Source organism: Tamandua tetradactyla, chromosome 9 (assembly GCF_023851605.1).
Source record: "Tamandua tetradactyla isolate mTamTet1 chromosome 9, mTamTet1.pri, whole genome shotgun sequence".
Lineage (NCBI taxonomy): Eukaryota > Metazoa > Chordata > Mammalia > Pilosa > Myrmecophagidae > Tamandua > Tamandua tetradactyla.
Genome location: NC_135335.1, coordinates 116,320,869 through 116,347,225, shown reverse-complemented (window position 1 = coordinate 116,347,225; position 26,357 = coordinate 116,320,869). Strand labels below are relative to the sequence as shown.

The 26,357-nt window shown below is 42.5% G+C and overlaps 1 protein-coding gene across 8 annotated transcripts in view; it reads right to left on the bottom strand.

The window, feature by feature from the left end:
* Nucleotides 1–839: 839 nt before the first annotated feature.
* Nucleotides 840–26,357, bottom strand: part of PIK3R1 (phosphoinositide-3-kinase regulatory subunit 1) — a 106,001-nt gene continuing 80,483 nt past the window's right edge. For 5 of the 8 annotated variants that reach the window (XM_077117397.1, XM_077117400.1, XM_077117399.1 and 2 more), the window contains 12 exons: nt 22,989–23,120; nt 21,992–22,193; nt 21,713–21,792; nt 9,718–9,820; nt 8,919–9,017; nt 8,636–8,816; nt 8,275–8,400; nt 7,403–7,545; nt 7,009–7,185; nt 6,840–6,908; nt 6,037–6,207; nt 840–4,856 (listed from right to left, as the gene is read on the bottom strand). In XM_077117397.1, the coding sequence (XP_076973512.1) occupies nt 4,667–4,856; nt 6,037–6,207; nt 6,840–6,908; nt 7,009–7,185; nt 7,403–7,545; nt 8,275–8,400; nt 8,636–8,816; nt 8,919–9,017; nt 9,718–9,820; nt 21,713–21,792; nt 21,992–22,193; nt 22,989–23,120 (1,673 nt within the window). In that variant the 3' untranslated portion in view covers nt 840–4,666. Of the gene's footprint in view, nt 4,857–6,036; nt 6,208–6,839; nt 6,909–7,008; nt 7,186–7,402; nt 7,546–8,274; nt 8,401–8,635; nt 8,817–8,918; nt 9,018–9,717; nt 9,821–11,245; nt 13,377–13,488; nt 13,627–21,712; nt 21,793–21,991; nt 22,194–22,285; nt 22,861–22,988; nt 23,121–26,357 lie in introns of those variants that run through there. The other 3 variants (XM_077117402.1, XM_077117405.1, XM_077117404.1) reach the window with 3 other exon arrangements.

The window sequence follows — 26,357 nt, the reverse complement described above, 5'->3', positions numbered from 1 at the left end:
GCTAAATGTACAGTGAGCCTCGACATCTATGCAGGGGAGCATCATCCTGTGTTCACTGAGAAGTTATTTTCCGGGAAGACTGTGTATCTTGACTAGACGATAACGGTGTGATAACCTGCATCTGCAGGGTAGCTGGGCTTCCTGATGGCATGCTCCACGGTGCCTCCTACCGTTCCCACATCTGTGGATGTATGAAATGCCGACTGCACAACAGGGAGGCAAAACCGTATAGTTTCTACAGAAAGGTTCTGAAGGTTTGGGGACGAATGGTGGGGGAGGGGAGGGAACAAGGGCCAGCGGGCATTTTTGTTTTCTTAGAGAGAAACGTGTCTTGAAATGACATCACCTAGAGGGTTTTCTCTTCACTTTTCAGGATACAGTGAAATTGTGTGAACACTGAAGTCATCGTCCAAGTGCCCGCCCCTTAGTCTGTCTCGCACTTTACACTGCTCCTGAAAAACGTAAGGAACACCTTGGGCGCTGTCTAAAAAATCTGTAATAAATCACCTAATCATAAAACAAAACCAAACCAAAAACCTTAAGTTTCAAAACAACCTTTATTCTGTTTGAAGACCTAATACAATGCATTAAAGCAACATAAAACAACAAGACGAAGCTCCATTGAATCTATAGCTTGAACACGATGTCGAGGAGGCACCTCCCCGACCCCCCCCCCCCCCCGTTGCCTTGTAAAGGCAAAATTACACTGACCATGACATCCTCCCTCTCATCAAAAGACCAACTTTATTTAAACAATGTCATATAAACAGATTTGTAAAAACATTGAACAGATCATAGCTTTAAAAAATACACACATATAAATGAGTTTTTTGTTTTGCTTTTTTTTTTTTTTTTTTTTTTTTAATAGCAGCATCCTGGGCAGCTAATGCTATCTCATGGTGACAAGTTTAATGTCAAGTTGGAGAGTCTTTTCAATTCAGCCAATTCTGTTCCCACCCCACCCATAATACTAGAATTTTCTATAACTAGACTTTCAAAAAAAAAAGAATATATGATTTGGCCTTTTGAAACTCTGTCCCATGTGAGGCATTGTGCTTTAAACTGCCCCTTTCTTAAGTGACCCTGAACTTAAACAGCAATCAGGGTCTGCTTCCCCACTGGCTTGGATACCATGCATAGCAAAAGCACAGTTGTTAAAACCAGCAGAGTTTTTCTCCCAATAAGGAACATCAGTAGAACTTCCCAAACACATGACTAGTTCATAACCAGCTATATGGCAAAGCAATCGGTTCCCCACAGTGACAGCTCACATAAACACATTTTGACTTGACACACCGAAGACAAGTTTTCCCAGTTAAGCGAGCCATCCAGACTAGCCCCCCAATAGTAAGTTTTCAAAACAGAAGAGAGCCAAAGAATTATGAACTTCTCACTTCACTTGCAAACAATTTTCACCTTTATAAGACAAAATGAAGCAACCTCAAAGGAAAGGTAACCCATACACGTATACAGTAACTGTACTAGACACTTGCCTGTTATGTACTTGAACTCAATGACTGTATCTGTTCTGGTGCAAGGTGTACTGAAAACACAGTCCATGCACATATACATATATACATATACCAAGGCTGTGAAGTTGGCAAGATGTTGCGAGCAAATGCTTTTTTGCATTTTCACATGGTTATGGTCTTTCTCTTGTATCCTGATTATGAGGTCCCAAAGGCCCCACTTCTACAGCCAAATCAAGCCTCTCTGCAGCGTTAGCGTCTCACTTTGAACTTTAGGACACTACATTGGGCACTGAAAACCGATGCACGAGATAGAATCACTTATCAGGAGTGCCTCTGGCATGTCCATTGAGTCATAAGCTATCAGACAATGTTACTGAAAGATAACTGTCTGAATCCACAGAGCCCAGTTGGTCAAACATCTAGAATGACAAATGTGGTGGGTCTACTACACTATCGAAGAGGCATTAGGCAGAGACGTGCCATCGTAGGCATAGTGTGACTCACTGTGAGACGGAACCATGAGTCCTGCCTGGCTGCTCAATGAAATATTTATTTCATTAATGCTTATGAGATGCGAACATAAGGCAAATGCTTCAATAGCATGTCCCCTCGTGAAGAGTGATTAAGCAGAAACACTAACAAAACTGCAGCTTTTAATGACGATCTCAAATCCTATATTTTAGAAATTAAAGTTATTTGCATCCAAAACTACCAAAAACAAAACAGAACTAGTTCATAACTACTTTTAACTAATGAATTGTCAGACTTCTGTGTGACCTGGTGGAGAGGACCACCAGAAGCTGTAAGGAAAGACATTAGCGGATCAAAGCCAGAGAAATCATAAATTGTCCGGCGATGAGAGGGAGATGGTCAGATCGGTTCAATCGAGTTTGAGAGCTGACAGTCTGGCTTGTGAGACTCAGTTTTGCTCTTGAGTATGAGTAGCTTACTGTAGAGATGAAAAAGAACACATTCTACAAATGATTAAGTCAGCTGCTAGATTGATTCTTTAAAAGAATTTTAAAAGGAACAACAACGACAAAAAATCCTCACCCTAGCACTTGAAGAGAAGAGAAATAAAGCTGTGGATGAAAGCCTAATATTGAGAAAGGAAAACTGAAATTGCAAGATTCCATTTTCATATCCCAGGGTGTGGCCATGACCACAATTAGCCTTCATTCCCCCCAACACATGCACAAACTCCTACAGAACACAATGGCTGTACACACGGTACTCAGGGAGAGAGACATCTCGGGCTCCCTCCGTCTTAAAGATTACTCTAACAATCCCTTCGCTTTCCCCATCGTGAAGAAGAACACACGAGACTGTCTGGGCGGAGAAGGACTGCCCTGCGGATGCTGAAACGGCCGTGACTTTAAACAGCTCCTCACTCCTTGCAGCCCCGAAGATGGACAGTTCTGGTCACGTCTATTTGTGTATGTTCCAAACTGAATGGAAAGCTCGGGGAAAAACATCCAAGTAAAAGTATTTTTTCCAGCTCATGCCTTTTCTGCAATGAATGCCTGTGGCCTGTGATGGGCAGTCTAATGCTGAAAAGGGAAAGACGTGCTCCCTAACTGCAGAGTGAAATCTTTAAGTCAGCGTTCTAAACCAAAGGGAGCACCGCTCCAGGGTCCTCCTTGAAGAAATACTTTCTGAAGAGCTGAAATATCGGATCAGCTGCACTGATAAGAGAGTGACAGCAGGCTTGTAATCATCACTCACTGATAACTAACAAGCAAGGGGGGGGGGACCCAGAAGTATAAGCAATTTCACTTGGCAGTTAGTCACTACTTGTCTGGAATCAAGAGAAAGTGCACACATCCGCCAGGCTCCCCCCTGCCCCACCTCTCACACCCCTTTGTTACACCCCCCTTCCTAGATTCAAGAAGTTCACAATTCTTTGTGAAACAAACATTGCCAGGTACCGTGTTTTAAGAGTCTTGAAACAATATCGTTGGACTCAGAGCGATACTTTGTCATGTTCATATATCTTTTTTTTTATTATTGAATAAAGCAGCTTTGAAGCTTATCAGGCACTGCCCAACAAAACATTTAGTCCAAAAATCTGTTATGAACTTTTTAACCTTGGGCTAACAGCCAAGTACTCTGTACAAGAAAAACTGTAAAATATTTCATAGTTTTAATTCTGAAGCCACTTTTTACTGGCGTCCTGTACATTTCTTTTTTTTTAAAAAAAGGAAAAGAATAACAAAACGAATATTAACAAAAATCAGGGACCATAGTATTTTCAAGCAACAAAAATTGGGGCAGGGGAAGCTTATTCTGAAGGTACAGTTAAAACTGAGATAACAACTTAATGAAAATTAAGAATTGCATAGCGCTGTGAATTTAGCCTTCAGCAAAACAAACAGAAGCTATTTGGTATTGATACAAATCCATCTATTTGATAGTTTAGTCATCCGATATTATGTACATATTTTATATACTGAATGTCATTTTGAAGTCCTGTTTTCCAAGCTCAATTTTTCTGTTGGTGTTTTTTTTTTTTTTTTTCTTTTGAAAAGTTTAAACAAAACACTTTCCTGGCACTTGACTGTGACAGAATTTCCTCTGAATGTACACGACGGTCTCCCAAAGTGTCTCTTGCGAGTGGAAGTGCCTCTCTGCCACACGTCGTTCATTCATTAGAAGACGAAGTACTCCACCATGCAATGGCACGTCTGGACCCAGTGCGCGGCCCCCAGGCTCGACCAGACCGGCCAGCGCAATTCCAGGCTGGGGGCTTCCAGCCCATCGACCTTTCGGTCTATCAAGTCCCAACTTTGAGCTGGTAAAGCTTCAGAAAGCATTCACGAGCACCATGGTGAAAGGCCTCTTTGTCCCTGCACGCAGAGAGATTTTTGCATTTCTTTTTCTCTTTGTGTTGTGTATTGTTGTGGTCTTAAATTAAGAAAACAAAACAAAACAAACAAAAACCCCAGAACAACAACGACAACAACAAAACAGGAAAGAAAGGAAGTGTGACCACTCCGATCAGAAACGTGTGTCACAGCGCCAGGCTGCAGGTCTTCCCCGATCTCTTTTTTTGTCGAAGACCCTCGAGTCCCGCCGGAGGTCCGACGGCTTGGATTCGGCCGCTCAATGCACAGGACGGGCTGGAGAGGAGCCCTCCGCTCTCCAGAGGCCTCAGGGTGGTGGGACGCCAGGAACAGGGTGGGCGTGCAAGCGCTTCACCGCCTCTGCTGCGCGTTCACCGGATAGGCTAGCGTGACGTTGAGGGAGTCGTTGTGCTGTACCAGGGACGTGTGTTGGTAATGGAGCACCAGTTCCTTCAGAGAGCTGTACAGGTTGTAGGGCTCGGCGAAGCCGTACCCCGTCGCGGTCTTGTTTATGACACAGTGCTTTACCTCGCCATCCACCCTGGACAGGACAGAAAAGAGGCACGGCCTCGTGAGCTTGGATGGGACCGTGCGCGGCTGCACAAACTTTTAAGAGAGAATCATTGTGAAAAGGGGCACGATGATTCGGGCCAGCCTTGCCCCGGGGAAAATGGCCCTAGGGTAGCTACAGATGCTTGTCCCTGTCCCTACTCACTGGCTAGCGAACCCAATTTCGCTAAGCTGCTGTGTTCTCATCTTTAAAATGGCTTAGAAGACAAGCGGTAATCACAGTATGTTTTAGGGCTGCGCCGAGAAGTGAAATGAGATCATGCATGGGATGTGCCTGACAGAATGCCTGGCATGCAGTGAAAGCACCCAACGAATGGGAGCTTCCAAACCATCGCAACTTCCACTGGGACTGCTGCTGTAATTAAAATTATTAACAGGATTCCTTCTTTCAGCATATTCTTAAAATGTCTACACACCTCTCTTTGCACTTACTCTCTATTTTTCTGTTTCCTCATCCTTATTCAAAGCTCTCACTCCCCTTTCCCATAGGAATATTTCTAATTAAATAAAGAAAGGAATATTTCTCTGATTACATATACTTTTAGAAACTTTCCCTACTAAACTTTCCCATTTCATTCCCTGAAATGGTGAACCAAAACTCACTTTTTAAAGTACTTCCCAAACCATTAAGAAATAAACAGAAAAGATAACATACCATATGACAGAAATATATCTTTTCTTGGTTGTACCTACTTTCCTTCAAGGGCAGTGGTCAGGGCCCTTTCCCTTGTTTTGACCTGTTTCGGTGGGTGCTTTACATGGGGTGGGGTGCAAATCTGAACCCCGCCATATTCTAACTATATTAGCTTTGGGAGGCAAAAGAAACAGGCATTGCTGTTCCCATTTTAAAGATAAGGAGAGAAAAAGACTTGAAGATGTCTCCTGGTCAGCTAGTACCTAACTGGGACCCCAATTTCAGCCTTAGCTGGAAGACGAGGACAGCAAGTTTTCCTTCTTCTAGACCCTAGGAACAGAGGATCCTGCCTAGTCCTTTCAAGTATCTGTTTTATTTCCTCTTCTACAAGACCGACCTGTAAGATGCTCTAAGAGCAGAGCTTTTTCAAAGCCTTGCTCCCAAGGCTGCATGAACGAATGGTGGTCCTCAAAAGGTATTCGGAAAAGAAGAAAACCAGTTTGCTGGAGATACGCACACCACAGAACAGGCGTAGCAGCCCTGCTTGCTGCTCTCTCGGACCAGGAAAGTGCCGTCTCGCTTCCCCCGCAGGAGGTTTTCCGCCTTGTTCCGGTTGCTGCTCCCGACGTTCCACGTCTTCTCGTCATGGTGAGGCAGGTCCTCGTCATCCTCCACCAGCGAATACTGGCTGAGTGGGCAGGACAGAGGTCTCCGCGTGAGCAGCCCGGGAGCCGCCAGCCCGCCCCCCCCGCGACTCATCCCGCCGGCCTGCAGCTCACCTCCTCCGACCTGAACCCTCCTCCCAACACGGTCAGCCTTCAGGACAGCCCCAGAACCAGGAGCCGGCAATGAATGACACTATTTCTGTGTGCGGCTCAGCAATGACACTCAGATGCATGGGCAGAAGGGACCGTGTTCAACAGTCCCGCTTATTCCCATTAGACGGAAAATGACTAGAAGCGTTGCCCGTTTTCACACAATTCAAATAAAACATATACTTCTGTTTCAAAACACACTAAATCGGATTGTTTTCTCTGGGGGTTCAAAAAATATCTTCGGGTTTTTCAGATGCTCGAGGACCTCACAAAGACCAGATTGCCATTTCCCAGCCTCATGGGTAAAACTAAACCCTGGTTCTGCTTAACTAACCTTGCCTTTTTAAAAATGCTAGATAACGAGTTCAAGTTTATGACTTCCCCTCCTAAAAGATATTTCAAACTCAGTCAAATTCCTTGTGAGTTCTGAACACAAAGCAAGCCATGCATTCTGCCTGAAGTGAAAGAAACCCTTTGCTAGCCCCCATCTTCGGGAACAACTTACTCTTCAGCGTTTTCATTTCCCAACCACTCGTTCAGTTTCTTTTGCCGAACACCTTTCTGAGTCAACCACCTGGAAAACAATGTTAAAGAGCAAATGCAGTAATCACTCACCCATGATTTTAGCAATAACCAATAATCCCTTTACGGTGGGGTTCTGGTTTGATACCTACATCAAGTACTGGTCTCTCGTCTTTCTCAGTTGAATGAGGTCTGGTTTAATGCTGTTCATCCGTTTGTCGATTTCTCGATACTCGGCTGCCTGCTTCTTCAAGTCTTCCTCCAGCCTTCTCCTACTGTCGACAATTTCACTGATTCGAGACTTTAACTTGTCATAATTATGCATAATCCTATAGGCAAGAGAAAGGTGACTGTAATCGCCTGAGTGGGTCCTGAAGGTTTCCCAAAGTTTATGGCACATTTCACTATGGCTTCCCTGCAGTGTTTCTCAGGTACTTCGGTTTTTAATTGCTCACATTACCGAAAGCAAGATCAGTTTAAACAGTTTTAGAGGGTCTGAGTTATCTGTAACACGGGGCCGACAGTAAACGCTCACGGGTCACCAACCTTTGTATTTCTTTTTCGTTGCCTTCACGTTTAAACTTCTCTATGTACTCTTTGCTGTACCGTTCCTGGGTTTGGCACTGCTCTTCGAATATTTTTATGGTTTCATTAAACGCTTCAATAGCTGTTCTTTTCATTTGGATTTCCTGTAACACAGTTTTACAAGACAATGTCATGTCTCTCAGAGGGCAGACCATCTCTCACTGCAGACATTACAAGGACACTGGACCTGCAGTATTCACTAGCATTTGAATACTCTCTGGGCAAAATGGGACAATAACTCCCAAGATCCATTAAAATACTGCCACAGAAGGGCACTGCCTTTGGAGAATGTCCCCAATCCATGGAAAATGACTGCTTGATCATTTCCTACAGTTTTCATCTTTTTAAAAAGTGGTGCTACTGCAATTTATGGCATCTCTATCACCCACATGAAAGCCTAGGAAGGACTACGTCTCTGGGAAAACAGTGCAGTAAATGCAGCCTCTACTGCTCATGGCAGAGTACATAAAGGATGAACTGTCTGTTTCAGAAATTATACGTGCCTTTGAAATTTCTAGCTGTCATTAACTTCAGATCCAAAAGAATTCTACAATCAGGGATTACGTCAAATCAACTTAAAACTCACAGTAACCTCTTCATTTATCATGTGAACCTAATTTATTACTCTGAAATAAACAGGCCACATTTAATGGCTAACGAGATACCACGCCCCCAAAAAAATCAACGACCCAGAAATAAATGTTATCTCTTCCACTTCACTCACAACAACGTTAGTTACTTTTTTTATTTTTTTTAAAAGCCGAATCTAATACCTGTTGGGTTCCAATAACCAAGACTTCTGAATTTCCATCTGATTTACCCAGAAAACTCACCTGGGAAGTACGAGTATAATCTTCATATAACCTATCATATTCCCGACTTTTTTCTTGAAATTGAGTGTTATATTCATGTAACTTTTTTCCTACAGCTTCAATATTATCTTCTTTGACAACCTGATCCTGATCGGGTAGAAATCGTTGGAAAGAGAAAAATAAATACGGTGAGAAGGTATTTAATCAAACTACAATTATTTAACAAAATCTCTGACATATTATAAAATTGTGATTTTCTCACCACAGGTATAAAGTTTTTCATACTCAATTACTTGCAAGTTACCAGATTCAATTTTTTTTTAAGTATAGAAAGTATCTTGTCTAAATGTCATAATAACTTGAGCATCTCAGTTTTAATTACCTGTTGGTATTTAGACACCGGATAAAGTAATTTCACATCCAGCTTGGGATTATACTGAGCTAGAGATTCATTCCGGTAGTGGTTTATTAGCTCAACCACAGAGTTGAAAGTTAATGGGTCAGAGAAACCATATTTCCCATCTCGGTGAAATATTTTGATTAATTTGTTATTCCCTCCTTTCCTGTAAATACAACATAAAATTAATGGCATCACAATTTTCTGACAAAGAGATGTGTTTTAACGTAAACCCAAAATCCAGAATTGAAGGTAATCCCCAACGCACCTTAGCGTCAGAGTATAGTCACCATGCATCTTGGTGGATGCATCTCGTACCAGAAAGGTCCCATCTGCTGTATCTCGAAGTTTTTCATTCACTTCTTCCCTAAAGCGAAAAGAAAACACAGCAGTGCTCACCTCTGGGATTTAGCTGCTTTTGGTTTATATTTATTAACTACCCTTTCCAGAGCTTACTTATTTATTCTTTGTTCATATAGAAATGTTATAAACTTAAGTCTTATTATAAATAGGTGGGAGTTTGAGGGAAAAAAAAGGGGGAAATATACCCACTTTCACTATTGGTAGCTCTGTGGTAAAAAGTTATTTTATTTATTTACTTTGTTAACCAAACACTCCAACTGCCCTGAAAAATCAGCATTGAAAGTAGTGTCACCAGAAAGGTTTGCCTCAATCCTTCACTCCCTCCAAAAAGGCAAAGAAAAAAAAACTGTCATTCTAGTTTATGATATGTTTACGACAATAACATTAATTCTGAGAGCTATGCTTAACAGAGGCTGCGTTTTCATTCTGCCTTTGGGCAGTGCAGTGCCATTCCATCTGGTGGTTCCCTGCCACCTCTGTCAATACGGAAAGTTTCCGGGTATTTAATTTCCTGTGGCATCCAGCACCCACAGCTCTCCAAGGCCCAGTGACTTTCTGGTCTTCTTTGGAATAGAACAAACTATGCTTATGTTGGATGATGTCCTAAAAATGGAACTCAGCAAGCTGGTGTTTTTTGTTTTTTTTTTTTCCTCTTTTAATCTAAAACTCCATGTTGTGAATACTAGGAGTTTCTGTAGCCTTACCTCGAGATATCTCCCCAGTACCACTCGGCATCCTGTAAGGACATGTTGTTGTTCGTACAGCTGCTACCCACGGGGGTGGGTTTGGGTGGTTTAGGAGGCAATGCTGCAGGGGAAGGAGAAAAAACACCATCTGAAATCCCAACTACAATAGAAAATTTACATTATACCGAAGTCTCTTCAGATGAATAACATTTCTCTGTTCTTCAAAAAGTTCTAGAATAAGTGTGAAATATAGCAATAATTCCCAACTGTTAAAAAGATGTTTCCTTTAAGAAATCAGAATTGAGTGTGGCTCAAAAAAAAAGAAACTGGGAAAGAGAGTGCCTCAGAGATTCACAAACTGGGCTGCCCATGTGAATGAATTTCACAGTAAATTCAGTGCCACAACATTTTCTACTTCTAGATTCTAGTTATATGAAAGTTTTATGCCTGATCCAATCCTTCTGAAGTAAGAAACCATGAACATATATGAGCAGGAGGAATCACATGAGCTGGCTTTAATTTCCTCTGCTTTAATTATGAAAGACAAATTTGGTTTCTGTCCTCCACAAATGTTCTAAAAAAAAAAGCTCATCCACAGCAATATGTTTTAAGAGGAGGAACTGGGTTTCTCTAATCTTAATATTTCAGGCACTGTTCTGTCAAAAGCCACTCTAAGAAACCCATCTATGACCTAAATCTCTTTAGTATGAATTAGTTTAATATTCTGTTGACCAAACTGTGCTCTAAATGCCAAGACTGATTAAAATCCAAGCCCCTCCTCCAACGTCAGACTGGTTTACATATACCAGTTGGTGACAGGTAGGAGGCTGCAGTCTTCTGAATTTCTTAGTTGGGGGGAGGGCTAACAGTAGAATAAAACAATCTAGAGAACAAAATAAGCCTAAGATTTTCAGCTAAACTGCAAGTTTTAAAAGCACTGCTACTATTTTAATTTATGCAAACATGTTTATCAAGAATATTTTGCAAATATTAATAGGACTAAATATTAGAAAACCAAATTCTGTTTTCATTACAGTATAGTAAAATAAAAGAGGACAATTTCTCAACATTTGATTCAGAATAGTTTCAGGTCATCGAGAGCTGAGCTGCAATCACTGCCACATTTCACATGCTTTCTAAAGTACCAAGTGTTATCACTGCAAAGTACTACACTCCTCTCCTCCAATGTCAACAGAGAAAAGCAGCACAAAGGATGCAACATTTTAATTACAATCATGATATACAACAATACACTCAAATAGCAAAGGAGCATGATTAACTAAAGACATCAGGAAAAAAAACCAACAAAAAATCGGAATTCAATTCATATCTATTCAAGTAAGAACAAGCATTCACCACATACATCCTAAACTGCTTGCTTCCAGTCAGTCAAACAGTTTCATTTTCAAGCCATGATCAAACTCAGTCTCATTAATGGAACAAATAAATAAAAATAGAAATCTACAGAGGATATGTTACAGCAGCTGTCAGAAATTTTAAAAGCCACGAAATGAACTAGTTATCTACAGTAACACTGCAGCATTACCTGGTGGATCCATTTCTATATAAAACATCAAGTCTGTGCCACAATTTCTGTCTGTCTTAGCATATCCCAAATCCAGATCTTCCATGCCCCAAACAGTGCTGCACATTTGTGTGAGTTTCCCTGGCTCAGTGCTCAGTTATAAGGAAAGAGTCCGGCTTTCTTTGTAATCGTGTCTCGGAATTCATTTTAAAACCTATAAGGGGCTGCACTGTAACCTGTTACATCACACACCCCAGCCAATCCAGTCAGAAAAATGTCACCAGACCACTCCTGCTTCATCATTTCTCTTCTACACCAGCCTTAACACAACCCCAACCTCCCTAAGAACCTACATTTAACAGAGCTGTAATGGATACAGGCTCATCATCTCAAAAAGGTTTTTAATTTGACTGTTCTCTTCCAGCAGTGAGTTTTCTAATTCCTTTTTATGACTCCTTGCAGCACGGTATGCTCTGCGGTTGGCAGGATGACAAAAGCTGATATGCTGCAGCACGTACCGTTTTTTTTTTCCTGCCCCCCTTACCCCCCTCCCAGTGCATCTGGGTTTATAGATAACCTGGTTTAAAAATCTTACAAAGGTATCAAAATGGGATATTCAATATATATTTGACCGGCCTTAAATACCTTCTGTGTATATTAAAAGCAGGGAGGATCAAGAACTCTGAACGTTTCATTTCAGCCCTACATAATTCACTGAAAGCTCAGAACTTAAACACTGCCACAAATGTGGCACATTTGAAAGCACAATCAAAAAAAAACATACAGACAAAATTTCCTCCTCTAACAAACATTGCAAATGAAACCTAGACTTTATGTAATAACAATGACTATTCTGAACAGGAATGAAGATGTGTATTATTAGCAGAAATAATAAAATAAAACCCAACGTTATTAATGAGAACTTAAATGTTACTGTCAAGCCAAAGTGGGCAAGGTAAGATGCTTCTTCCAAAAAAGAAAGAGGTCATATATATATATATCTGAATGTAGAGAAGAGGAACAGTTATCTTTACAAATTATTTGTTATAAGACAAACCCATCTTTGGATTTATTGTGCTAATATTGCTTGGGGCTCTGATATAACTACTTTTTAATTTTTAGTTTTTTGCCTTTTTCCTCTGTCTCAAAGTCCTCACTCCGGGGACAAATATCAGTTCCTACTCAGCAATATTTAATGTAAAGAAATCAACTTCCTTTAGAATCCAATTATTGGTTTCAGGTCCTCAGAATCATTCTGAATATAACACAACCACCCTCACCGGAGCCTAAAGTTAATTCCCTTGGAAAGGCAACGCTTTCTCTTTACTCGCCTAATGTGATCCTGGGGTCTGGGCTAGGACCGGGAGTACGACCCTCCCCCCACGCCATGTAAATGTGATTCATTTCAATAACTACAGTGGCTCTGTAATCTAGGTTTAAATGTGTATGTTACATCTCTGCATGACGATTTAAAGAACATAAGGCTCCTGAAACATACTCTTATAGGACTTTCTATTTAATTTGGAATAATGAAGTATATCAAAAGACAGCCAAGGCAAGGCATTCTCTGGATGTCCCTCCCTTGTATTCCCTCTTCTGTTTTATTCATTTTCCCTTTAATGAAGCCCTATTCCCTCCCACCCTCACTTTCCTATTAGTCTAGGGGTTTGGGTAAACCTGAACTCAAATTCAAATGGAAATGGCAAAAAGTGGTGGGTGGTGGTGGTGCCTGCCCTTGGCTATGATTCAGATAAAAATGCTTTCTTTGCTTAATAAGCAGTTTGACCTTCCCCCAGAGGGAAAGGGAGACAGGTCCCAGGAGCAGCTGCTCCTGGCCGGACAGTTAGCCACGCCGTGCATTTGGAAGCAGTCGTGCAAACCAGGAGGGCTACTGGAGGCCATGTGGCCAGCGGACCCAGGAAGAGGGCCGGGGGACAGGTGATTTTCCACGGCCTCTCCCAGGCTCGGCGTGGAGCCAACTTTCAGCCCAGCACCTGTAATTGCCTCCCTTCCTAACTTCCAACAAAAGCCCGATCTTTCCCTTATCCAGTCTCTGGAGGACATGGGGGAGCGCCTCCCTAATCAATCGCATCTCCCCCCCTCGCATGCAGCGCGCTTGCGCGCGCGCGCGCACACACACACACACACACACACACACACACACACACACACACACACACACACCTTAAACTGCAAAACCTTTAAGCCAAGTACTAACAGACCCAGTAAATGGGCCGAGAAGTGCACAGATTAAGGCAACTTACTTTGCAGGTTATGCATTTCAACGGTTTCCTTTCGAAACGCCTGTATCCGACACTGAAAAAAATATCCACAAAGCGAATCGTCCAGCAAGTGGGCAAAGCTCCCGGGCCGGCCGGGCCGGCGGGGCGCGCAGGGGCGGGGACGGCGCCGGGGGCGGGGATGGGGGGGCTCCTCCGCCCGCAGCGAGCGCGCACCCCTCGGCCGGGCCGGGCCCCCCAGCGCCCGCGCCGCGCCCCCCGCTCACTTGCGGCTCCCCGCGAGGAGACGCGCCGGCCCCCGGTGCTGCCCCGCGCAGGGACGAGGCCCCGCCGCTGTCGCGCCCGCCCCGGACAGCGCGCGCAGCTTCATGATTAACTCGGGCCGGTTCCGAGACTTGCTGAGCTGGGGACGGGCGGCGGGGGAGGGGCGCGGGGGCCGAGGCCAGACAGCGGCCGGACCGGCGGGCTCGCTGCGGGCCTGCAAGAGGCTCTGCAACCCGCTGCCGCCGCGCTCCCCGAGCTCAAGGCAGCGCAGCCAAGCGCAGGGAGGGGCCGGGCTGCTTCGGCAAAAAATAGAATCAAAGCTTTTCCTTGTAAAGGCCCAGCCGCCCCGAAAAAGCCCCGAACCGGGGCCTCGCTCGCGCCCACCTCCCGCACCTCCGCCCACACGCGCGCACGCAGCCCCGCAGGTGCCGCCGGAGAGCCCTTTACGCAGCCTTTCGGGCAGGCGCCAGACCTAAGACTCCAGGTCACGGCGGCAGGGGAGGGTCCTGGGGAAAGCCATGATAACTCGGCCCGAGCCTATAGCCACGGCCAGGTGAAGATTTTTAAAAGCTACTCTGCAGCTAGTTTTGAGGTCGATTTCAACTCACGGTTAAATGGCCACACGCCTTTCTAACAAGTAATTACTTAAATTATTACTAAGAAGTAATTACTTATTACTTTCTAATAAGTAATGTGTCTACATTAGGCTTCTGCGATGGCTGCAGCAGGCAAAGGTCAGGATGACCCAGAGAAGGGCGCGCCGTTCCGGAGGATGCTTGCCCTTTCTTTGAAAGTTGCAAAAAACCAGATTTGGGATTATCGGCTATATTTAAAGAATAAAATTTTACCTAAGACAGTTTTCACTTGCATCAGCCTAGAGGACTTTAATATCATCTCCAGGACCATAACACATTGTAAAACCACAGGATTACTGAACGTGAAAACCAGAAAGTAATTGAGAGATCAGTTCAGTTAACTGCCTCAAGCCACCGAAAAGAAATTTTGACCTAGTGGGTGAAATGGTTTGCAAAAACTATGGCTTTGGGACTAGAACTCAGACTGCTGAAGTTTGGTCTTAGGCGTCATTCTGTACCCACTGCTTCTGCTCTTCACTTACTTCTGCTAGGGAAAGTAAAAACTAACAAGTGAAAACTGAAGTTAATTTCTTTTAAGCACATGCAAAAATATTCACACCTACAACAAAACTCTGGCTTTTTCTGTTTTCTATTTTTGGCCTACTTAAACTGAACACGCACACACACACACACACACACACAAACACACACACATAATGCTACCTTTTGATTCCCTTTGAGGAAACACAGGTTCTGCAAATAATAATCTCAACTCTATATGAATAGGTGATGCAGCAGCATTTAACTGAATGATCCTATGCAGTGATAAAGTTCTGGGTAGTGACATAACGTCCACACAGGCAAACACAGGAACCAGCTTCAGAATTGTTCTCAGTATTTGGGAAGTGCTGCTAAAGCTGTGATGAAGGTGACTATACAAACTTTCCTTCAGCGCAACTGATATAATATAGAAAAAAGCAGTGTATCAGTGAATCTCTCGGCTCATGCCAGCTAATTACAGTGACATATGGTTAGTTCAGAGAATACCCTTGCACGCTGAAATGCATAATCTTGCCCTACTTTTAAAAATAGCCTTTCTAAAGCTAGAAACATTGGAAACATCAGTCTCTTAAGTATACCTGTCTGGATTCACGTAATGTTTCACGTCAAACCTTCTAAGATTAAAATGCTCTCTAAACCCAAAAGTATATTTTCTGTTTCAGAAGACAATAATCCACTAGAAAGCTGTACAGCCCCTACTTAAAGAAAGTCTTAAATAGGCTTGAAAACTCTTTGCTTCAAACAAAACCAAACCACAAATGACCCACAATTTATACAGTCACCTACCATGGAGATTCTATTCTATTACTGATAGTAGGAATGGTATCTTTTCCCACTGAATTATTCGGAAAAGTGATCTGAAAGACACATGTGCTTATTAGCTTAAAAAAGAGAGCCCTCTGCTGGCAAAACAGAGCCAGGAATTCCTGCTTAGGAGAAAATGATCAAGTTCTTTATATTTCTTTCATCTGACTTATGTACAGAATTTCACACAAATGAATCAACACACTTGTTCACCTGTCACTTAATCTATATATGATTCACTAACAAATCCCTCAACCAGTACGTCAAGTGCACAGATGTCATGACAACTAAGGAAATATTTTTCATGTGGCTTTTAAGCTCTTTTAGAAAAAACTGTATTTTAATTTTAGTTTAGTATTTATTTGAAATGACTGAAACATCTAAAAAAACTTAGCCACACTGAAAGACTTAAACATGACTGAAAACCAAGTTTACCTCCTGGATTCCTTAAAACGATATATATATTACTTTCCCTTTCCCCAAAGTTTTGCAAAACTTACTTCAGAGGTAAAAGTATTTATTTAACTTCTTCACCGGCCTAATCTAGTGGGAAAAAAAAAACCACAAAAAACTCTTGATCCTCAAAGTACATTTAAAGTTAGAGACTGAACGAACCCTGTATCTCAAACATGCAAATCACAGTAAATAAAGAATGTTCGACAACTAGCTTTCGTTCTGCACAACTTCTTAAATGTGTTTGTGTGTTACCATTTATGAATAAAAGACCATTAAAAAAAAAAGTGAGAAAAGTACATGAACCAAGATCTTCAGTTAGGAGTAAAATGAACTTGCTTCCCTTCTCCCACCACCCCACCATAATTTTCATTTAAGGCACAATGTGCCTTTCAGGATGACACAAATTCCTTACTCCGCATTTAGTGCTTTAATGATAAACTAAAGATCCAGTGTTAAGGTAAACCGGTCATTTGAGTATACATACACTTTCAGGTTTACAGATGCACAAAACCTGACACATTCTACAAAGTATCTGAAAAGGCATGCCTGCTGGTTAGCAGAATAAAGAAGTCCTCCTCTGAGGTTCTCCCCTCAGATCCTCTCCCTCGAGAGAGAGGAAAGACTGCACTGTGAAAACAAAAGTAAAACTGAACTCTAACACATGTACACTGAAATACGCCTCTTTTGCAGAGCACAAATACTACTTCCTATTTTTCTATACAGCATAGCACTGCTTGCCTTTATGCACTCCTAACTGTCTAAATAAATGCATTTTTTTTTGCAAGGTTTCATTTCTCACCTTTGAAACAACCCTCTAATGTCAGACCACATTTTAAACCCAATAAAAAATAAATCAGAGAAAAGTAAAACTCTTTGAAAGTCATTTCCCTCTACCTTATTGCTTGTTTTAGTCTTGGTTGAAAACCAAGCTCAGAGCATTTAAAACAAGATTTATGAATCAGGCTCTTCAGGATGAATGTTTTGCAATGCGCCAGTGGTTAAAAATTAACTTTGACAGGTGTAGAAGGGCAGGGGAAGAAAGAGTCATTTGTTTCCCACTCTGGGCTTGAGGGTGCAAGAGTAGACTTCAATTATGCTACATTAATATTTCTGAATATATCCATGAAATCTGAAATATGTAAATACACTTATAATGGGTTTCATTCAAAGGCACCCTGTGTTAAATGGGCCTGTTTTACCTTGGTTGCCCTATAGAAATCTACTTTTTAGCTACCTACATATTAGTTGGGTAAATATAACACATAATGATTCAAAGAGAAGAACCCTGCTGTTCAGCTCTAAATATTTTTAAGATTTAGCAACATAAAGGGAGCAGCAAACTATCAATAAATTTCTGAGAGCTTACTCTGTACTTCACCTTTCCAAACCTTAGTTTCCCTCCATAAAAGGGGTGAAATCCTGGGTTGCTAGAGGCATAAAATGAGCTGGTGTGTCAAACTTCCTTGAAAGTTGGGAAGTTTATCAGAGAATTGGAAAAAAAAAATGAAATCCAATGGGATGATTACTATGCTGCAGCAGTCCTATGCTAGGAAGACTTAGAAAGGGGAAAAGCCTTGTCCTGGTCCTTGAGAGATGTAGTTGATTAGATAATAGAAAGAACTATGGAACAGAGGCAAGGGGGCTGGTTCAACCTGCGCATAAAGCAGGGGCAGGATCTGCTTGGGTCCAAACGAAGTGGGTGACACTGTTTGGGACGGCTGAGCACGGTTGTTTGTTTTGTGCACTGTGCAAAGGCACCCACTAGCCAAGGTCAGGCTGTTCCACTCACCAAGCCACGCAAAAGGAAGAGGTGTCCTATAGGTATCTTCCTCCCTCTAACGGGGCAGCAGCTGCCCAGAGACTGCCTCTTGCAGACTTGCGTTAAGGCGCCCTCAGACATGAGAGGGCCTAATTCAGCTAGCTGGGAACATGGGGTCAGTGGGGATTCAAAGAGTGCTAACTAGGATTGGCGGACTGAAGGGGTTAGAGCTGCAGAATGAGGCTTTCTCCCGCAGAGATTTAAAAGCTACAGCTGATCCAACAGACAGCAGAGCGGCATAGGGCTATGAGTTTAGATTTATATCACCTCATTCAATCCTCACCAGAACCCCAGGAGAGAGGCATTATTCCATCTCGACTGGAAAACAGTTTGGAAAGGCTTAGTTACTTAAAGAACTCTGCAGATAAGCAGCAAGAGCTGGGATTCAAACCCCAATCTGTCTGACTTAGAAACCCACAGTTCTTTCCATTCCAGTTGACAGAGTGATTCTCAGCCTTATCCCCAAAGCTATGAAAACTGCACCAAGGCTTTCGGCTGAATGTTACCCATGGGGGCAAATACTTGTGGAACTTTTATTAGACATGAAAAGCAGCCTCACTACTCAGGGATGTTCCAGAACCCAGGCAGCAGGTTCCTGGGTCAAACCCAGATTCAGCACATTGGGTCAGGTGGCAAGGTGTGAACCTGTCCACTTCTGGGGGCTCTGCTTCCCTTATTTCCAAAATGGAAGAGCTGAACAACCCTTTCATTTCCAAAATGATGCTTTTCATAACAATGGCATTAAAAATATTTACTGCTTTTGTAAAATCTGGTAAAAAAAAAATCAAGCCATTATGCTTGTACCTTGTAATTTATTTGGAATAAGTCTTCTCTGAAACTCCTTGAATTGAAATGCTATTCAAACTCTATTATTCAAGGCTCATTTTGAGCCCGATTGCTTCCATGAGCCTTTCCCGTCGCCTCAATTACCCTAAAAAATAAAAGAATCATCAACCGCATCTCTAAAATTCCTTTTGTACTTAGAGTATATGCACTCCCACATGGGATTTAATTATATACCATGTGCTAATATTTCACATTGGTAGTCTTATACCTGCTTCCCACGACCTCCTGAACAGTGCTGGGCTGACGCTGCACAAAATACCTAACTGGGTCTCTTCTGAATTGACACTTTGCCTCAAACATCATCAGTTCTGCCTGTCATCTCAAGTTCTATCTGGGAAAAACTACAAAAGCTATCTGCCCTGTAACAAAGTCTTGCTCCTTTCCCTCTTCAATAGCATTTAAGTGCTCATTTCTGTTCACAACAATAAAATGATTGGAAATGACTGATTTACCACCATCTGCTGGAGCTGTGCCGGTGGTGTGCATCGAAAGCCTGCTGGTGCTAGCACATGCCGGGGCAATGATAAAAGACGCTAGGAAAATGCCGCCTTCTTACCGGACCTACGAAATCATTTCACGAGCCCTGCCAATCGCTTGCACTGGAGGCATTCCTGAATACAGAAGTGTGGAGAGTGGGGGCATTTCTCCTGGTATGGATGCTCTATTTTCACAAGTGAGATAACAAAGCGTCCCTTTTATCCCAAAGGGCCTATATCATTTCCAGAATGGCTAAAAGATATCACACAAAGGGGGCAAAAAAAGTCTTAAATTAGACTTTAAAAGTTACTTGGTTTCAATTTTTTTAAATGTGTCTCCCTACATATAAGCATTTCTGTATCTGTACATATACACATAGAGGCAGAGATGTGATATGTATATCATGGGGAATTCTGTTCACAACATTTTGGGGTGGTGGTCGGGGAAAGGGGTGGTGGGGGCACAGGCCGGGAAACCAACCCGGGTCTCCACGTGGCAGGCGAGAATTCTACCACTCAACTAGGTTTCCATTTCTTTTTTTTTTTTTTGAAGAGGCTGCGTGAATACTGAGACGGTGTAGCAAATGTTGAAAGCTTCATTTGTCATTCTTCAGCAGAGCTAACTGATCTAATCCTTTGACATTTGCACATCAATTTCCCAGTGCAGAAATGTAGGGTCTATAAGCAGCTTCAAGGGTGCATTATGAAAATGCCTGCAAATGGATCTTTACTTTGCTGGAATTAGGATGAAACTGGTAAGGACATTTAACCAGTTTATAACAGTCAGACTAATCAAACTCCACCACTGCTCTACTGCACCCGTGGACCAGAAAGTCAAAAGCTCCAAGTGATAAATTCATTTGTGGCTATCTGTCAAGACCCATCTGGCTTTCAGCTTCCACCTGGCTCCTCTGAAGGGGGGGGAGGGGGCGCAGGAACCCCAGGCCCCCCTCTAGCCCTTCACGACACACAGGGCCCAGCCCACCAGAGTCAGGAGGAAGTGAACGTCTGAGCCTCCCCTTCAGGGCAGGGTCCCGCTCTGTCCTCACTGGCCTTCTCTCACCCAGGCGGTTAGTCTAGGGGTGGGTGGTAAATGCACGGCTCACATGCCACGCCTAACCTGCCCGCCCCCTTCCCTTGCAGCACACTGCTAACCGAGCTCTGCATATTTTTCCATCTGAACTCAAAAAGCTGCCTCTGAACCTGGATTTGGCTCGAGCTCCAAAATCCATTAACAAAGACCTGAGCAGGCACATGAGATGAAACCCTCTGGCCAACCCCTGGACTAAAGTCACAGGCCACACCTGTCGACAAGCTTCTCTGATGCCATTTCCCTACGATGCTGGGCATCTCTGTTGCAAATCCTGCTTGCTCTGATTAGGAACATTCAGATACCACGCTTCCCTTTACCATTTGGATACCGTATTTGGAGCCTGCCCACGCCTGCATTTGGAGCTGCTGCCCAACCTGTTTCCTACACCACCATCCCTGCAGGTAGGTTTTAAGCTTAGACCCTCGTCTGTCTCCATCCGCCCCACCCAGATGCAAACAGCCAAGCTAAACCTGCTGTGTAACACCTAAAAAGAAGCACATCTTAGTCCTCACTGCACACCACTGACAACTGAGTCCTCACAGAGAGAGATAAATGTGGTAACTTGCATGAATTACCTGCAAGGGAGCAATACGTTTGATAATAAATTCATGATGTTAAACATACACTGAGATTGCAAGCAACACCTTCTAGTGGTCTTGAAGTTTCACCCCACTTGATAGGGTCCTAACACTATAGAGGCTAAATGACTAGCCTCTTTTAGCTCATTTTTTTAACCAGTTTATAGCCAAGTAAGGTTGTTTGGACTTTACACAGTAGACGAAAAATACATCCGTTTAAATGAAATTCACTGCCTACCATGGTCTACATTTCCTGCTTTGTTAAAAGGTTAACTGAACACCAGCCTGCTTTCAAAGAAGCGTCTGGCTTGCTCTAACTTGCTGCACTGAACACTCTGGTTTCATACTGCCAGCATTATTGAAAATGTTTATTTTGACAGACATTTCCCAGCATTCCTGCTTCCAAAAAACACATTTCAAAATACTTTAATTATATAGTAATTATAAATCCCCTACTTTATAAGTATTAGAAAGAAAAACAAAAATGTCAGCAACTAAAATGAACTCTATAAATTTACTCAACAACTAGAAGCCTAAAAATTGGTAAAGAGATCTCCTCCAAGCCTCATCTAAAACTGGGATGATTTAAAATCCATAAATGTTGAAATCTGGATAATATTTACCACATACACTACAACCCAACTATTATTATTTTTTTTTAATCACAAGGTATACAGAACTATGGATCTGAACACTAGAAGAGACTAACACTAAGCCAAAAGAGCTACTTTTTAAAATGAACTATGAGAGGGTTGAAAATAGTCAAACAGCATTACCTGGTGCAGGCTGTCGTTCATTCCATTCAGTTGAGATTAAAATTTCTATAACTTTTATGAGGTGTTCAGTATTATCAGAGCTACAAAAGAAGACTTTTATTAGAAACCTTTTCCATAAAAACCAAGTAATTTTCATGTATACCCATTGTAGTGGATGTGTATAATATCAGCATGCACCCACACATCTGTGACTTAGTATCTTTAGTGCACATTAAAGGACAAATCTATTTAGGACTACCCTCATCACCCCAGAATCCAGGTTTATCTTCTTTCACTTACCTGGCTGCTGGGAATCTGAAAAGCATAGGGCTGAAAGTTTCGGAGAGCACTCTTGCAGTCAAGAGATTTTTGCTGGAAGCCTGAGAGAGCTTGAAGAAATGTTTTAGCAAATACTGAAGCGTAAGCCAATACTGATGAGGTATGTTAGGCGACCTAATGAGCTTCTTCAGCAGCTGGATATAGTCTTCGGGGCTCTGTACGTCTACAAGTTCAACAAAGAAAAAAACAGAAAAGTATAAAAGACCACGTCTAGGTATCAGGGAATCAACACCTAGAAAAATTCTGCTCTCTCACCTAGCTACAAGGAGTCATTTAAACAAAGTTGTCAGAAGCAGCAGACAGTACATCTGCTCTTCTCAGGAGACAAAGTTTTGTGAGAAAGTAAAAATCTCAAGTCAAATGGAAATGTAAGAAACTCTGGGTGTAAAAACCACAAGATCTGTTCAGGGTGTGCTGGCAGAGGTCTGCCCTGTATCGAGCAGCTTGAAGTGCGATTGGCTAATTTGGGGGAGCATCAGATAAGTATCACAGGTTTTAACTTTGAAGCTGAAGAGCCACAATTTCCTGTCCCCAAGGCACTTAACTGAGCACTAGCTCTGACAACGGAGGCTCTCTTCCTCAACACACAGGTAATGGCCACTGGAGAAGATGACAAGTGCACCCCCCAGTCACTGCTCCTTGTCCTGGCTGCATCTGACACTGGGATGTGGTGTCTCAGGTCCTTCACTCACGGAGTGAACTTGGTTAGGGCTGATAGAAGGTTAGCAACTAGCGTTTCAACATGTGGACCATCTTCCTAGACAAATAAGCAGATGAGTCTTCTATCTGATGCCCTGGTGAGAGAGGGAATTTCTGGTGGCAGTGGTAGGGGGAGAGGCAGGTTGCTACTGATATTTCCTAAATAATATCTCCTTGCATGTCGCATTTAATAGCGTTTACAAGCAGCTGCCCACATCGAAACACATGTTCAAGGAGGTTCTCTGAAGAGAAAACAAACCTTGGGCTAAAGAAATCATTTCACTATAGACGGCTACAGGAATGACAGGGTTTGGTAGTTCGAGGAGATAGCGTTTGAAAGCGTCTGCTAAAACTTGCACATCAATCAATTCCAGGTCCACAGAGGAAGCATCTATGAAAGAAAAAAATTTTTTTAATGTTTCATAAACTTTATAAATCACCTGGACTAATTCCCTTAATGTTATTACCTAAATGTGACATAAAAAAGGAAGCAAATATGAGGACACGTATAACATACTCGAATACTTACTAAGAGTGCTTCTCAGGAGCCTTTAGGTAGAACGAATTCTCGCTGTGTAGGACTATCCCACAAATTACAAGAACTTAACAACCCGGGGCCCCTGCTCTTGATGCCAGTAAATACACGAGATTTTGAGGGTAGCAAAAGCATAACATCCTGAAAACATTTCTAAATACCCCGTGGTGCGTGGGTCTGCCCAGACTGAGAAGGGTTCTACCAAGGAATGGGTTAAAAATCCGTTTCCTAAAACTCAACAGGAAAATGAGGAGGACAAATTCCTAGATTTCCTAAAATTTGAAGTTGATAAACACTGCATCTCAGAGTTAATATAAAATGAATGTAATAGAATGACGAGTTACACAATACCATATTACAGAATGTTAGTGACCAACCTTAAGAATAAATGTCCATAAAAGGAATTTTAACATCTTCAGAATTTTTCCCCTCTCATTCTGAGAGGGTATACTAAACCAACCTGTCTCGGCAGACAAGATGAGCACACCTGTCCAGAAAATCCCTCAGGTGAAGCAGAGGTCAAGCAGCTCAAACTGGGGTGATGTTAATCAAAAACCATCTCTGAGCACTCACAATGCAAGACCCTTCGTGCACTCGGGGTAGAAGAAGGCAGCGTGCCTGGCGGGAAGAAGGGGTGTGGGAGCCACAGGGTGGAGACAGCAATGGCCACGGGCATGGAGGAAACAAGGAGAGGCACGTGGAGAGCTGAAGGGCGCTCACCAGCAATGTGGAAGACAGACCCCAAGGGAAACTACCAGGGGACTCGTGTGTCCTCAAAGCCGAAACGGTGGCTGATGAACACGCACTTCCTTTTACACAGCGCTATTAACTGTTGTGTTAAGGACACGCTGGAAAGGAATGAGGCTGGATGTGGAGACACCAGTTTTGGTAATGTGGAGAAAAGCGAGGGTAGTAAACAACGTGCGAGACATTATCAAGAACTAACATCCCTCGATGATTGATTGTACTGGGTTGTGGCCTAGGAGAGAATGAGAAGCCATCAAGCTTGCTCCCAGGTGTCTGAGCATGAGGAAGTAGAAGAACATGGTATCCTGGATATCTGTGGACTATAAATCATGCCAGGCTGAGACTGAAGCTACACAAAGTTCCCTGGGCTCATCATCAGCCACCAAACTTGCCTTACTACCTAGGTAGATCTTACGAAAGATAATCTCTTGCACAATACCAGAAAGCTCTGGGAAAAATCGGTCGGCTGTGAAATATGGGTAGGTCATTTTGAAGAAAAGAATTAGATGTAAGGAGGCAAAGGGCTAAATCTCTTTCATGTCTTACAAGGAACTGATATATCACATCTGTAACAGGTGTGGGGAGGGTAATACCAGATCTCTGCATAAAGGTCCACACTGAAAGTGATGCAGCTACCAGGAGCACCGCCAGATACAACTGCGTGCACATGAGCACAGGAACGCTTGCCCCACAGCTGCCAATTGCTCGGCAAGCTCCTGGTCCCCTGTACACTTCAGCTCCTGCATGCCTCATTTAATACACCTATTTGCCTAGCAAATTAATTTTACATAATTTGCTTTTCTTGAAAAAAATGTGATAGACATTTTGGTGATATGGCAGAAACATTAAGACACTAAATAGTCACATGCTCCTCCCCTGGAATATTCACAGGCTCCCCACATGCTCCTCTTGGAGCGCAGAGCAGCTCTCTACCAGGACACGTCGTGATTATGTACTCCCCGTACTCGCAAGGACAGGACCTTTGGCCACCTGCTCTTGCGGCATGCCTGTGTCCAGCACACTGAAAGTGCTTGTTAAGTGTCTGTGGGCTGAATTAGAAAGCTCTGAGGGTAATTCGCCGAAGCCCTTCTCTAACACTGGAAGTGTATGCTAAAGCAGGCTTTTTAGGGGTTGAATGTAAAAACCCTTTTGCAGGATTTAAGATAAGCCCACCTTATGCCAAATTCCAGCAGAATTGATGATGCAGTACTAGGACCTCTACTCTGGCCAATAAATGTACTTTTATATTTTATAGTACAGTACTATTGCATCTATTCTGACCAACGGAAACCAGTTTTCTACGTGTGTGTTTTGATCTCAAGAAGGAAAGCTGACTGTCAAAATAAATTGCTGACGTGAATTTGGTTCTTTACCTCACTTCATGGGTGGTGTGAAGATTTTTTTTTTTTTTTTTTTTTTTTAGCTGAACTGTATCACTTTGCATTTGGTCAAATTAAAGACCTAACCACTATTTCTCAAATAACTCCCAATTCAAAGGTCTCTGATGTCTAAACATTTCCTGTGACTTCTAACATGTTCACAATGTGACCAATTTTCTGACCAAAACATGTTTCTTTATTTCAATTGGCTAAAGACAAATTTCAGCGTGTGCTTAACCTGCTTTTAAAGCTGTTCAGAAATACAGAAAAACAAGAGTCTTTTCACCTTGAACTTTGTGCCAGTTAACTTCTAATTACCAACTCCTGTGGGCTGGACAGGAGATACAGCAGCACAGGGGATAAAATCTGCACATGTGTAAGGCTGATTTCCACGTGCAAAGGGAAAAGGAAGTTTCCTATTAACATTTTAAAGTTTCAAACATTCACTCTATGCATTTCTAGTGAAACTACTTACTGTTAAAGATCTAGAATCTTCCTTTTTTTCTAGAAACATTTTTCTAGAAATTTTCATAAGCTGCCTCCAAGATTTATGTACATGCTTCAAATTCTCACTTACTAAATAGCATTTGAGAATCTTAGCGCCGTTATACATCTTCCACAACGGGGCCTCACTCTTCTGGTTCGACATTTAAATTCAGTTTAAGTAACGTTGAGACAGAAAATTACTTTTAAAAGAAGAAGAAAACTATTGGGAGAGCACAAGGACCTGGGAGATTCTAGAAGGTGATATGAGAAGACAACTTGCTGAAATGATGGCAATGAACTGACTCACACTGTACAGATCTATGTTTTGTTTTTTTCTCAATGGCAAGGGGGACGAATAAAACCAGGACTTGAAAGAATTCATTAATGTTATCTAAACAGAAGTGAGATGGCTTGTATCAGTGACGTCATAGTGGTAGCCTGAGACTGACCATGGTGAAAATGTTTACATCATGGAAAGAGG